The following is a 13,747-nucleotide window of genomic DNA, read 5'->3' as shown; positions in this document are numbered from 1 at the left end:
CTCTGCAAGGAAAGTAATTTTCAGAAAAACCATTTAAACTATAATAAGTAAAACCGCAGAGATAATTTTTTAATTAAAAATTTTAAATTTTAATTTCATATTTAATTTCAATAATGAAAGATGAGCACAAAGAATGAGTTTCAACTAGCTCTTTTAAATTCGAGTCGACAGAAAACTTCCTCTCTAGGAACAGGACCTTAGGTCACACTCTCCTGCCCTGGGTAATAATAGACTTCTCTCAGTTACTCTTGTCCACTGTATGCACCTAAATAAATAAAATACATTCTGTGCTCATCTGAAAAAAATGCCTCCTAAGGTATTTTATAGGTCTGTAGTTCTGAAAGTACTACTCTTCCCCAGAGCCCATTTTCTGTCTAGTGTCTGGGTTTAATCAAATAGATTTACTTGATGGGCTTCCAGAATTATTAGTTTTCATAATATCAAAATAACTTAAAATCCTATAATGACAGAATTCTACCCCCCCAAAACAGGAAATGACTTATTTATATCTTTTTAAAACCTTCAATTTATTATTTTATTTCTAGACAGAGAGAAAATCTTAAACAGGCTCCACACTCAAGTGTGGAGTCTGACGTGGGGCTAGATCACACAACCTTGGTATCATGACCTGAGCTGAAATCAAGTCAGACACTTAACTGACTGAGCAACCCAGGTGCCCCTAAAACCTTCAGTTCAAAAGATGTTTGCAGAATACATTAACACTGAACATCAACACCAACAAATAGTAGAAACTAGAACTTCAAAGTCAGCATGTTAACAAGAGAATGTCTCACTGTACATCAAATTTCAATTATTTTGGAGCTTCTATAGTTTTTAAAGAGGAAAAACTTCAAAGTATCTACAAGCAACAAATTTCAGAAGTTATATATTTATGACACCTGATTATCAGACAGAATTTTATCTCATTAGTACTCATCTCAGTTTATAATGTATAATGCTTAAAACTATACATTTATAAAAGTACTAAAACACTTCCCTTTAGTAATTTAGACAAATATTTCTCTCACTATGTAAACATAATTTTATATATAAAACTAGAACTTCTTTTCATGAAACAGAGCTCTGACTCTGAACTAAGTATGTATTTTTTCAGGATAAAATGCATTTGGCAAATTTTTCCTAACACAATAAATTAGTAACATGTGATCAGTAGTAATTAATTCAAACAAGCCTTATATTCACATCAGTATTTTCCAATAATACTGCCTTACTATCGCTAACAATTAGCTTGTCTATGTCAAGCAGATGTTCAGAATACATACCTCTTGTGCAAGATCTTGTGCATTGGAGATAAGAGGAAAAGGAGGACTGGCCTTGTTCATGTGTACTGTGACAGCGTTGTGTATCTTAAATGCATTCTGGAAATCTTTATTTTGTACAAGTTGTAAAAGCAGTGAGATATCCTCCTGGCTCTGAGAATCTACCAAAGTATGTTGGATATGTTTAAGTGAAGAAAACAAGTCTTCCACTTCTAGTAGGAGAAGGAAAAGTATCCAAAAATTAATTGTTTCTGTTTTAATTCAACATATTTTAAGATAAACTTTCTTGAACCAATAACAATTTCTCAAAAAAAAGTTCTCAAAAAAACTCCTTGCATATATTTTTGAGTTAATTCACTGTCATTTTTAAGCAGAACTCTACAAATTATACAAAATAGAATAACATTTTTTCAAAAGTGTTTTAAGTATAAAACTAATACATATGACAAAAATAAATGAGTAGGAATACAGACATGAATAAATAAATTTAAAACCAATAGTCCCATCATCTAGAAACTTTTTTTAACATCTTAGATCATTTCCTTTTTAAATAGTACTTTTTAATTATTTTCCTACATCACCAGTCTTTTAAAAACATTATATATAATTGCTCCATTACACTAAAGTTAAGCATTCAGGTTGCTTCCCTCCAATTTTTTGCTACTATACGTAATAAGCATTTCAGTACATAACGATTGCTGAATACAAATTTGTCTGAGATTCTGATGTTTTCCTAAAATAACTCCTAGAAATAGAATTTTTAAGTGAGATTCTGACCTTTTAAAGACCAAACAGCTTTCCAGGGAAGTTTTACTAATTTAATTTACATCCCATTAGCAATATTTTCCCCAATATTCAACAATACAGTTCTATAAAATCAATTTATTTAATGGAGAGGGTGAGATTTAGTAACATTTACCAGGCACCTCTTTGTGATTCATAAAACTCTTGTGAACATGAGTCTCCTAAAATTATATTGAAAGCTGTGGGCACATATTATGTGTGTGCATGCCTGTCAGTGTGCATATATAGCACATGTATTTTTCTGGGAGGGAGTTATCCCAAAATGGTTAAGAACCACGAGTTGTCTCTTCCCTGCCCCCCAATAGATGTATGCATGTGTTTGTATACACTTTGTCACATTTGTTGGCAACAGTTTAATTTTTTCATTTGTTAGCTGTATATATGGTAGCCTTTACTCCCGAAAAATTATTTCACTGTTTCTATACTTACAAACTCCTTCTCCCAGGTCATTAAATATCTGCCTATATTTCTTTTGGTTTCTACTTCATAATTAACTTTGACCTATCTGAAATTTACTTGGTAGAAATTTGAGGGGGAAACTTTAACTTCAATTTTTTTCTTCCAAGTGGTTAACAATTATTGTAATACCATCTACTGAATAATCCTTCCTGTTCCACTGATGTATGACACCGCCAAATTCTTACATATAATGATCTGTTTCTAGTCCACTGGTCTAATCAGAACCACAATATCTTATTATAGTAGCATTACAGTCTTTCCTCATATTGATAATACAAGTACTTGCTCGTTACTTTTTCAAAAATGTCTTTTAACCATTCAAAATGAGTTACAGAATCACTTTTCAAGGTACTTCCCAGTGTCTCCCATTTCTGCAAAAAAGAAAAGTCCTATTGAGATTTTGACTGAAACTAAACCTGTATACAAGTCTGGGAAAAACTTACAGTGGATACTACCTGTCTCATACTCAGTCACATGGGAAAAACCCTCTCAGCTTAAGTCTTTTTTGTTAGTTTTCTTCATGTAAGGTTTGCAGAAAAGCTACTACTTCTTATACATGTATCTTATAACCTACTACTTAACAGTTAAGTTTTTTCATAGATTCGAATAGTTCTTCAGCTGATTCCTGAGGTTCCTTATCTTTTCCCCCCAATCAAAACAGGTTTAGTCCTTATAAAATAAACAGATATGCTCTTTAGTAATCTAAAATAGCAAATAATCTAAAGCAGCAAATAATGGGGGGATAAAACTGGAGAGTCAAAACTGTCAATCAGATAGGCTAAGAAGCTGTGACCCAGAGCTAAATAAAACTTAATAAACAGCTAGAATTTAACCATAGCTAAGATGGCATCTTTTTTTTTTTTTTTCATGTGCATTTATTTTTGAGAGAGGGACAGAGCTCGAGAAGGGGAAGGGCAGAGAGAGAAGGAGACCTAGAATCTGAAGCAGGCTCTAGGCTTTGAGCTGTCCACACAGAGCCCGACGTGGGGCTCGAAACCATGAGTTGTGAGATCATGACCTGAGCTGAAGTTGGACACTTAACCAAATGAGCTACTCATGTGCCCCTTTAAGATGGTATCTTTAACAGTAGACAGAAAGAATACAGGTAAAGGGAACTAGGAGATGTTGGTCAGAGCACAAACTTGGTTTTAAGGTGAATAAGTTCTGAGTATCTATATGATGACTATGTCAATAATACTGTATTGTGTACTTGAAATTTGCTGAGTAGATCTTAAGCATTCTCATACTACACACAGTAACTGAGGTGATGGATGTGTTAATTAACCATGTATACATCAAATTATCACATTATACACTTTGGATAAATACAATTTTACTCGTCAAATATACTTCAATAAAGCTGGGGGGTGCAGAAAAAGGTTATGGACTATCAGATTCGACCAAATTCAAAGAGGTCACCATGGAATTACTAAGCGAATAAAGAATTTCTAAGAGCATAAAGAATTCAATAGGCTTAAACTATCTTTAGAGCAAAACAGGAAAACATTTAATTAAAAAGGAAAAAGAATTACAAAACCAACAAAGTAGTTAAGATACTTGGGAGACTATCTTAGATTTCACTGGGTGGATAATGAAATTCCTGTTTTAAAATTTTAGTAATTAAGAGCTCCGACTGGCTGTTGGGGCAATGAGAAAAATCAAGGGCTTCAGATCGCACTGCTCCCTGAAATCAATACACAACTTTATTCAGCCCAAAAGATAACCATCTATTGTCTTTTCAACACCAAGATATTTAAACTTTTAAAGGCAAAGGAACTTTTGCATTAATCTCTTTTGTGTACCAAAGTCACCCATAAACAATACTGACATTGTAACAAACAAACAAACAAACAAAACTCTATTGTTGTATCTTCCAGCTAGAATTACTGGTGTTAATTTGTTATACTGCCTTTCAGATTTTTTTTTTTCTTTCAAATCTGGGGCACCTGGGTGGCTCAGTTGGTTAAGCATCATGATCTCACGGCTCATGATCTCATGGCTCAGAACTGTGTGCTGACAGCTCCGAGCCTAGAGCCTGCTTCGGATTCTGTGTCTTCCTTTCTCTCTGCCCCTCTCCCACTCACACACTGTCTCTCTCTCAAAAATAAATAAAAATTACAAAAAAAATCCTGATCTAACTGTATAGGTCACAGAGTAAATGTTTTGCAATCTGATATTTTCCAATTTCTTTAGAATTCGTAAAATAAAATTACTGATCAGAAAACAACATTTAAAACTTTGATACATATTGACAAATTGTCCTCCAGACTGTTACTAATACTCCTACCAGCAATTAACTTGAGTGCTCATTCCTACAAATGACCAAATTATAAGGATTAATTTTTTCATTGTTGGTGACCTGGTTAGGAAAAAATATATTTCTTAGCCTAGTAGTGAGATTGAATATATTTTCACAAGGTTAACAGCCATTTGTATTTCTTCTTTCATCTTTTTTCTGCTTCTCTTTTGCCTATTTTTCTATTAGAGGTTTTTTTCCCTTAATGACTGGAATGACACTGATTATATAAGTATCTTAAGTCTTATGCAGAACTTACTGACTGTAACTATCTTTTCTTGCTTTAACAAAACAATAATTTTAATTGAGGATATTTACAAGAATTACTAAAAGAATGTATAAATTTTTGTCCTGAGTTCTACCTCAAACACAATCAGAATCTGTGTCTTTTTTAATGATATACGAAGTATAAATATAAATACATATGTATTAAGTTTATTATAATGTACCCTTCTGGTTAAGAACCACAGACTTAAAACTGTCTTCACTGAAATTATCTTTTCTTAGGAACTATCTCTAGACTTATTACATTATGAATGTTGCCAGACTGAATTGAGATCACCTGCACTTAAGCTCAGCTTTTAAAATTAAACATCGTTAACCATTTTTTGAAAACCTACAAATATGTATTCGGCCCATATTAGTCATTGCCATTAGTGAATAGTAAGATACAGAATATCAAATTATGTACATATACATTATTTTATTTAATTCTCATAAAAACCCTCAGAAATATTTCCCAATTTAAAAAAACAACCCCCAAACCCCCAACTAGAGACATATATAATTCAGATCAAATCTCTGGAGGATATAAAGCCATACAGTAAAAAATGGCACCCAGATAAAGAATCCATTTCTTCAACTTAAAAAAAAATTTTTTTTAATGTTTATTTTGGAGAGAGAGAGAGGGAGAGAGAGCGCAAGGGGCAGAGAGAGACAGAGACACAGAAACCAAAGTAGGCTTCAGGCTCTGAGCTGTCAAGCACAGAGCCCAACACGGGGCTTGAACTCACAGACTGCGAGAACATGACCTGAGCCAAACCAGGAGCCCCCATTTCTTCAATTTCTAAGGCAGTACTTTTTCTACCACACGAAAGAAATAAAAAAAGATAATTTTTTCCCTAGATTCTAGGGCTTGATTAGGTTATCTGTTTTGGAAAAACTGTCCTGAATGTCTTTTTGCCCAATACAGCAGCATGTAATGCACATAGGTCAGTAATCAGAGGAGCTCATACATTTTAGCTATCTTACCATGTATCTTTAGAAGGAATTTCCTCTAGTTAACTCTTTGTGAATGTTCATACATATAATGCATATAATGCATGTGTTTTACTTGCCCTACAGATGCTACTTTTATAATATTATGCAGGAAAGTTGCTCAAAGTACTCTTATCCTTCCAATCCAAGTTTCCATTAAAAATGTTCAGTGAACAAGTAGAACAGCTTAAATTAGCAGACACTCAGGGAGTTTTTAAAATTCATTAAATATATGTAGATTGACAAGAAGATATGGACTAAAACTACACACAGTTGAAACAAATGAATATTTAAGAGAAAATAATAAGTAATAGAACCCAATGATGAAATCAGTGGGTTTTTTTTTTATCAATTTAAAAGACATTAAAAATGATGCTGTTTCTGTCCAGTTAAGTTTTAAAATCACATAGGAAGCAACAAATACCTACAACTTTAGTCTTAAAATATGGATCATGATAAATGAAATGGGTTCACGGTCTTTACTCAGTTCTTTACTAGAAAATTCTCAATGGAATTTTGACAAAGGTCTTTGATATTAAAGATTACATCTAATGAAAAATTATTGTGGGTAACATCAACTCAGGGATTCTCACTTTGACACATATTCACATTTTAAGTCTTCATATAAAAATTCTTAATTTCAAAGGTCACAGTAGTTAATTGTAGGTTAAAAAAAACCCTTTGTTCCTCTATTGTACATCTTTAAAAGCACTTTACAAATACATTATCATTCAAGAACAGTTAATTTTCTCTACAGTTAAAGAAATGTTCCATTGTCTGATGGAAGCTGTATCTGTTTACTTAAAGCAAATAAAAAGCCACCTAAGTTCTTCAACATTCTGTACAATTCCAGAAGGAATTTTAAAAATCCAATTGGATGCAACTAAATCATTTGTCAAATATGTACCCTCTTCTGTAATTATCAATGAAGATAAACAATAAAGAGAGAACAGAATCCAGAGAACAGAGACTCCCTCCCCCACTCCCATAAACAGCGAGACAGACAAAGGGGAAACACAAGGAGAAGCCACATGGACAGAAAAATAGATAAATGGAGAATCACAGGGTTAGTGAGAAAGAATGACATCGGTGCAGAGTGGGGAGTGGACAAAGAAGAGAATACTGTAGCAGAGAGAAAACCACAATAAGGCAGGATAGAGGGAGGACAGAAAAGGGGATACTGCAGAGGAGAAGGCAAAGGCAGGTATAGGAAATCTGGGTTTGATGATAAATTCCAGTCTGCTACAGCTTCCCTACAAGAAAGTTCTTTATCTAACTTAAATTCTTTGTCCTACAGTTAGATCTATTTCTAACCACTTGATGTTTAGTAGAAATTGTTTTAAGTTTCCATCATGTTCTCTAATGTTTCTTGTAACACTTAAATCAATTATTTATGTTAAGATTAACATAAATCAAAAATTTATGTTAATTTATCTAAAAGAAAAATTACTTACATTTGGCATTGGAATAAAATTAATCAGATAAATACAAACATACACACAAATCCACAAATTCACCCCGTGAACCCTCTCCTTTCCCCTCAGCCCTCTGCTAGTAGCCTAAAATGTAAAAGAGTGAAGATTTAAAATAGGCAACAGAAAGCAATCACCCAGAGTTGCTCTATCTGAAATTCTATCTTTGAACACCAAGACTCTAGGCAGCCATATGGGAGAATTTTTCGGCTTTAAGGGTAAACAATAAAATTACCCAAAGAAGCTAAGGAATCTCCATCTCTGGAGAAGTTTTGAAGTAATGGTGATAACCCTGGATTAGCTCTGCTTATTTTTACTTATGCTATCATTTACCCCACATAAAAACACAGTTTCTAGAGATCTATTCTAGCATTAAGATTCTTACATGTCATTGCTTAAATAATACAGATTCTTTTAACCTATCCTCAGAAATTTCTAGATTTCAACCAACTTTTTGACTTTTTTCTGAAACTTTTTAAGATTTCTTTTCTCCTAAACTGTACAAACTGAATATTCAGATGAAGACCTTAATATTTCTGAGTAGGAGGAAACTGTATCAGCTCCAGTATATCTATCGCTGAATCAAAATTAGAACATTCATTCAGGAAATCTTTGCTTAGAGGTAGACTTCTTTTTTCTTTCCAAATTTAAGAATACAAAGTTCAGATCTTTGAATTCTGGTTGTCAGTGGACTAAGTCAAAATAATTTCTTTAAATGTTTATTTATTGAGAGAGAGAAACAGAGAGAGCACACGCGAGCAGGGAAGGGGCAGAGAGAGAGGAAGACAGAATCTGAAGCAGGCTCCAGGCTCTCAGCTGTCAGCACAGAGGCTGACAACACAGGGCTCGAACCCACGAGCAGCAAGTTCATGATCTGAACCAAAGTCTGACACTTAACCAACTAAGACACCCAGGCGCCCCAGTCAAAATTAACTTTTTAAAAAATAATCAGGGGCGCCTGGGTGGCTCAGTAGGTTAAGCGTCTGACTTTGGCTCAGGTCATATCTCGCAGTGCATGAATTTGAGACGTGCATCGGGCTCTGTGCAGACAGCTCAGAGCCTGGAGCCTGCTTCAGATTCTGTGTCTCCCTCTCTCTCTCTCTGCCCCTCCCTGACTCCTGCTCGCTTGCTCTCTCTCAAAAATAAGTAAACATTAAAAAAAATTAAAAAATAATCAGAAGCTCATGAAAGATCCTGAACAATATTCATTAACAAATTGGGTTACAAATTAAAAACAAATACCAGTTAAGTGTATACGCCAAAAATAGTTAAGAGAGCACAGCAAAAATCTTACCCCTAAATATGGTAAGACAATGAAAAACTGTTACTGAAGCCCCAGATCTGGGATGAGAATACGTGATCACTTATTAGCTGCATTATATGTCACTGGACAACCCATCTCAAGTCTATGGGCCTTTCTATAAAATGGGTGGGTTTGACTAGGATAGTATTTCTCAAACTTTGCTGCCAATCCATTAAAAAGTATACATATTTGATTTCAACCCAGCATATTCATACCTATTTGAAATATAAGATTTATAAATACTCATGTGAAATATACTTTAATATTTTCTATTTCATTCTAGTTCTTTAAAAATTACTGATAGGATGGCTAGAAGTAAAAGACACAGAAGTAAAAGACACATAATACAAACAGAAGCAATGATGTAGCTTAAACTGGAACCCTCAATACACTGCTGGTAAGAATGTACAACAGTGCAGATACTGTGGAAGATAAGGCAGTTCCTCAATAACTTGAACACAGAATTACCATATAACCCAGCAATTCCACTCCTAGGTATATACCAAGAATTAAAAACAGGTGTTCAAACAGAAACTTGTACAGGAATATTCATAACACTATTCACAACAGCCAAAAGGTGGAAACAACCGTTCCATCATCAGATGAATGGATAAACAAAATGTGGCATATATCCATACAATGGACTATTATTCAGCCATTAAAAAGGAATGAAGTACTAGTTTGTGTTATAACATGATGAATCCTGAAAATATTATGCTATGTAAAAATAAGCTAGTCACAAAAGGCGACATATTATATGACTGAGTTATAGGAAATTTCCAGAATAAACAAATCTACAGACAGAAAGTAGATTAGGGCTGCTGGGAGAAGACTAGGGAGTGACCGCTAATGGGTACAGTTTCTTTTTGGCGATTATGGAAACACTCTGAAATTATACAGTGGTGATGGTTGCACAATTTTGTGAATACACTAAAAACTCAGGAATTACACAGTTTAAAAGAGTGAATTTTATGGTATATGAGTATCTTAATAAATTTGTTATTTTAAAAAATAAAATGAAAATTTACCAGTTAAGATCAACAAATTAATTTCACAGACTAGAAAGTTAAAGGATCTCTGGTGGCTTCTAATTCTTACACAAGTTAAGTTCTAGGGAGGCAAATCAAAAGAGACTCTTAAATACAGAGAACAAACTGAGGGTTGCTGGAGGGGAGGTGGATGGGGAGATGGGCTAAATGGGTGATGGGCATTAAGGAGGGTACTTGTTGAGATGAACACTGGGTGCTGTATGTAAATGATGAATCACTGGGTTCTACTCCTGAAACCAATGCTACACTGTATGCTAACTAACTTGAATTAAAAAGACAAAGTTAAATTTCAGTCAAACCTTCAGTGTGCCACATATGTATTTACATTTTTTCACTTGGTCCTCAAGAAAATCCAGAAACTGTAGTGGAGGCTCAGAAAAGTAACCTGTCTAGTGTCAACAGCAATTAAATGAAGATAAGTATTAAACTCTACATCTTACTCCAGACACCCCTTTCCAATACTCAGTGATGTGAACATATCATGACATAATGATGCAAGTCTTTGTAAGAGGAGAAAAAGCTAAAATCTATTAATTTTTTAAAAGTTTTATTTATTTGGGAGAGAGAGAGCACGAGTGTGCACACAGGGGCAGGAAAGGGGCAGAGAGGTAGAGAATCCCAAGCAGGCTCCACACTGTCAATGTGGAGCCTGATACAGGGCTCAATCCCACAAACTGTGAGATCATGACCTGAGCTGAAATCAAGAGTCGGACACTTAACCAACTGAGCCACCCAGGTGCCACTTAATAGGTAAAATGAAGTTTTTGATGCATTGTATCAAAGACTGGTAACACTTAATTATTCTTCAGTAGAATGATGCTTACTTAACCACCAAACATTACATGTCTATCCACATATCCTAATGAATTTTCTATTCTTTATGTTAGATTAGCTCTAATTTTAGCAATCTGAACACATGAGAATGTGTTGGGTTCAAATAGACCCAACATGTTAAACATTAAATCTAGTACCAATAAGTCTAATCATGTCACTCAAAGAAAAAAAAAGTTCCTCAAAGAATGGCTAAAAGAGCTTGGTAAGATCTACCACAGCTGAGCAAAAATTTAATAATAATTAGCTTCTCAGAAGTAGGCTGAACTCAAGGTTTATTGGCACTGGAAGTTTGTTTGTTGGTTTTAAGTAAATGTTGCTAAAAGCCAATCTTTAAAAAAGCTTATCACAATCTAACAAAGTTCTAGTATATCCCATGGTCAGTCAGAAGCCAAATAACATCAGAAAGAAATGTAGAAGAGATATTTTACTTTGTAACATCAAATACAGGAATACTATTGGCTTCATAGCTGAATATTCAGACACATGGCAAAAATATGCAGATACTAATCAAAACTGAAACATGCTATTATTAATATAATGAAATATTTTATTCGTCCTTAGTTTTCTGCCCCTTGGCGTATCTTTTATCTTCATACTAACAACATTTGGTGTGAATTAGCCCCTCTTCACAAATCTCAAGGGTCTCCTTATTAACCACAAAACAGATAGCTCACCATGGGTGTGTTTGGGTGGGTGGGTGTGCCTTTCCTAAGGTCTCTTCATATGTGATAGATGACTTTATTCCCTCTAAATATTCTACTGTATTTACTTGTCTACAACCTTGGCCAAAAATTACTTCTATGTGAATACAAAAACAAAAAAAACCAGTGGCACCTGTAAATTACAGGTATCTGAAAATGATTCTACTATACTTCATTCTACTCTAACCTGCTTTCTGTTATTTTCTCAGGATTTCTCTCACGAAGTAGTTTGTTTTGCTTATGAAGAGAACAATCAGATTTTATTCGTAGCAAAGCAAGTTTTAATAGCTCATCTCAATCTTAAGGAAATCTTCCCTAATATATCAAAATTCTTATAATTTATAATATTAATATTGATCATTTATTTGAAATTAAATTCCCACATCACTATTTTCTAATTTTCAGTAAGATTCTGACTGCTTCTAAACAAGAAAATTCAGTTCATCCTTTTGGAATATTTTCTATTAATTCCATCCCTGCACTTTTATTATTATACAGTGTCTAATTTATAAATCCTTTCATTAAAAACCACTATCAGACAACTAAGTTATCAACTTTTCCAATCATGTTTTCAATTCTTAAAATAGTATTTTCTCTACTCACAGATAAATGATGATGTATCACTGGAAACTGAGGGCTCCCTCTCAAAGAAATAAATTAGTTGTTCAATTCTTAAAATAGTATTTTCTCTACTCACAGATAAAAGATGATGTATCACTGGAAACTGAGGGTTCCCTCTCAAAGAAATAAACTGGTTGTCCCATCCTTCCCTCATTTAAAACAAGGTGGCTGTTTCTGGCTGAAAAAGGCTGAGAAGGTGCCTCCGGGCATGTGTTTATTAATCAAAATATTGGCAGGGAGACACATAAAACTTTAAGGGAGTACTTCTGTTGTAGTTTGATGAGTTAGCAAATTATGCACAGGAAAAAATGTTTGGTACAAAGCTATTACACTTCATTTTAAAATGAAAAATTAAAATTTAATATATTCAAAAACTGAAACTTTAACTAAATAGCAATAACTCTATAACTTACACTAACTTTTCATGTTTCCTAGAATTAACACATTTGTGTTGAGTCTATTAACATTAAATTTACTACTTACTTCTCAAAATGTTAAATATTTTCTCCTAGTCAAGAACTGAATTACAGATACCTGGTACTACATTTTGAACTACTTTAAAATATGTGAAACAGTGGGTTTATTTTTTTTTTTGTAAATTTTTTTAAATATCTATTTATTTTTGAGAGAGACAGAGTACAAGCAGGGGAGGGTCAGAGAGAGAGGGAGACACAGAATCCGAAGCAGGCTCCAGGCTCCAAGCTCCGAGCTATCAGCACAGAGCCCAACGCGGGGCTTGAACCCAAGAACCGTGAGATCATGACCTGAGCCGAAGTCGGACGCTCAACCGACTAGGACACCTGGGCGCCCCACATGTATTTGTTTCTTTACTGAGATTACATGAATATTACCTATTAGATGGACAATTATGCCTGATCTACCTCAAGCAAATGGACAAATACTTTAATCTTAAAGAAATTTAAACAAAAAAAGGAAAAACCAATCCAGGTTTAGGCTGGATATATTACAATGTAATACAATGTAAATGTATATTCTCAATATATTCTCAATGTAAATATTCTCCGAATCATAGAGAATACTTACCAGAATATTTTAATAAAAAATAATGGGATTGGTGTGCAGGAAGGGAGGGCAGTAAGTTCAATGATCACATATTCTAAGTTTGGAAACCTACATCTGATGTCAATCTCTCTTGTAGATTCAGAATACCTATTAGTACTCTAAAGGATCTAAAGAAAGTCCTATAATAAGAGGTTTAATTTATTTAACCCACTGTTGTCAAAATTTATTTGGTCACAGAATTCTGTTTTGTTTACCTCTATTAATATCTCATACCATTAGTTTTTTGGTTTTTTCACAGAATGGAATTTGGAAATTCTGAGCCATGTTTTATGTGTATGATGCCATATGAACAGCTCCAGTTCTTCTTACTGGCAGTCATTAAAGAAAATCAAATAGATTATAAGCTACAGATGTTAATTTTATTACTATTTTACAAACTATAAGGAAATCAGAAATCCAAAATCTGAAAACTGCTTTTCAGTAATTTTGACATAAAAGTTTGAAATAAAAGGTGAGTTTCAAGGCTATGTTAGGCTACATGTAGAAATTTTTAATTCAAAGATTATATCTAAAAACCATGTTGCAGTGACTGAATGTTTAAGCCATGTGCTTTAGCTCTATGTAACTAAAAGTAAACAATCCCTCTTT

General features: G+C 33.8%; 1 protein-coding gene across 5 annotated transcripts in view; it reads right to left on the bottom strand.

Annotated features, from left to right (window-relative positions):
- Positions 1-13,747, bottom strand: part of PALS1 (protein associated with LIN7 1, MAGUK p55 family member) — a 92,718-nt gene that overhangs the window by 41,390 nt on the left and 37,581 nt on the right. For all 5 annotated transcript variants that reach the window (XM_027065974.2, XM_053224583.1, XM_027065973.2 and 2 more), the window contains one exon: positions 1,284-1,492. In XM_027065974.2, coding sequence (XP_026921775.1) covers positions 1,284-1,492 — 209 coding nt within the window. The remainder of the gene's footprint in view (positions 1-1,283; positions 1,493-13,747) is intronic.

The sequence above is a fragment of the Acinonyx jubatus genome, chromosome B3 (assembly GCF_027475565.1).
Source record: "Acinonyx jubatus isolate Ajub_Pintada_27869175 chromosome B3, VMU_Ajub_asm_v1.0, whole genome shotgun sequence".
Lineage (NCBI taxonomy): Eukaryota > Metazoa > Chordata > Mammalia > Carnivora > Felidae > Acinonyx > Acinonyx jubatus.
The sequence above is the reverse complement of the archived record's forward strand: the minus strand, read 5'-3'. Positions and strand labels throughout refer to the sequence as shown.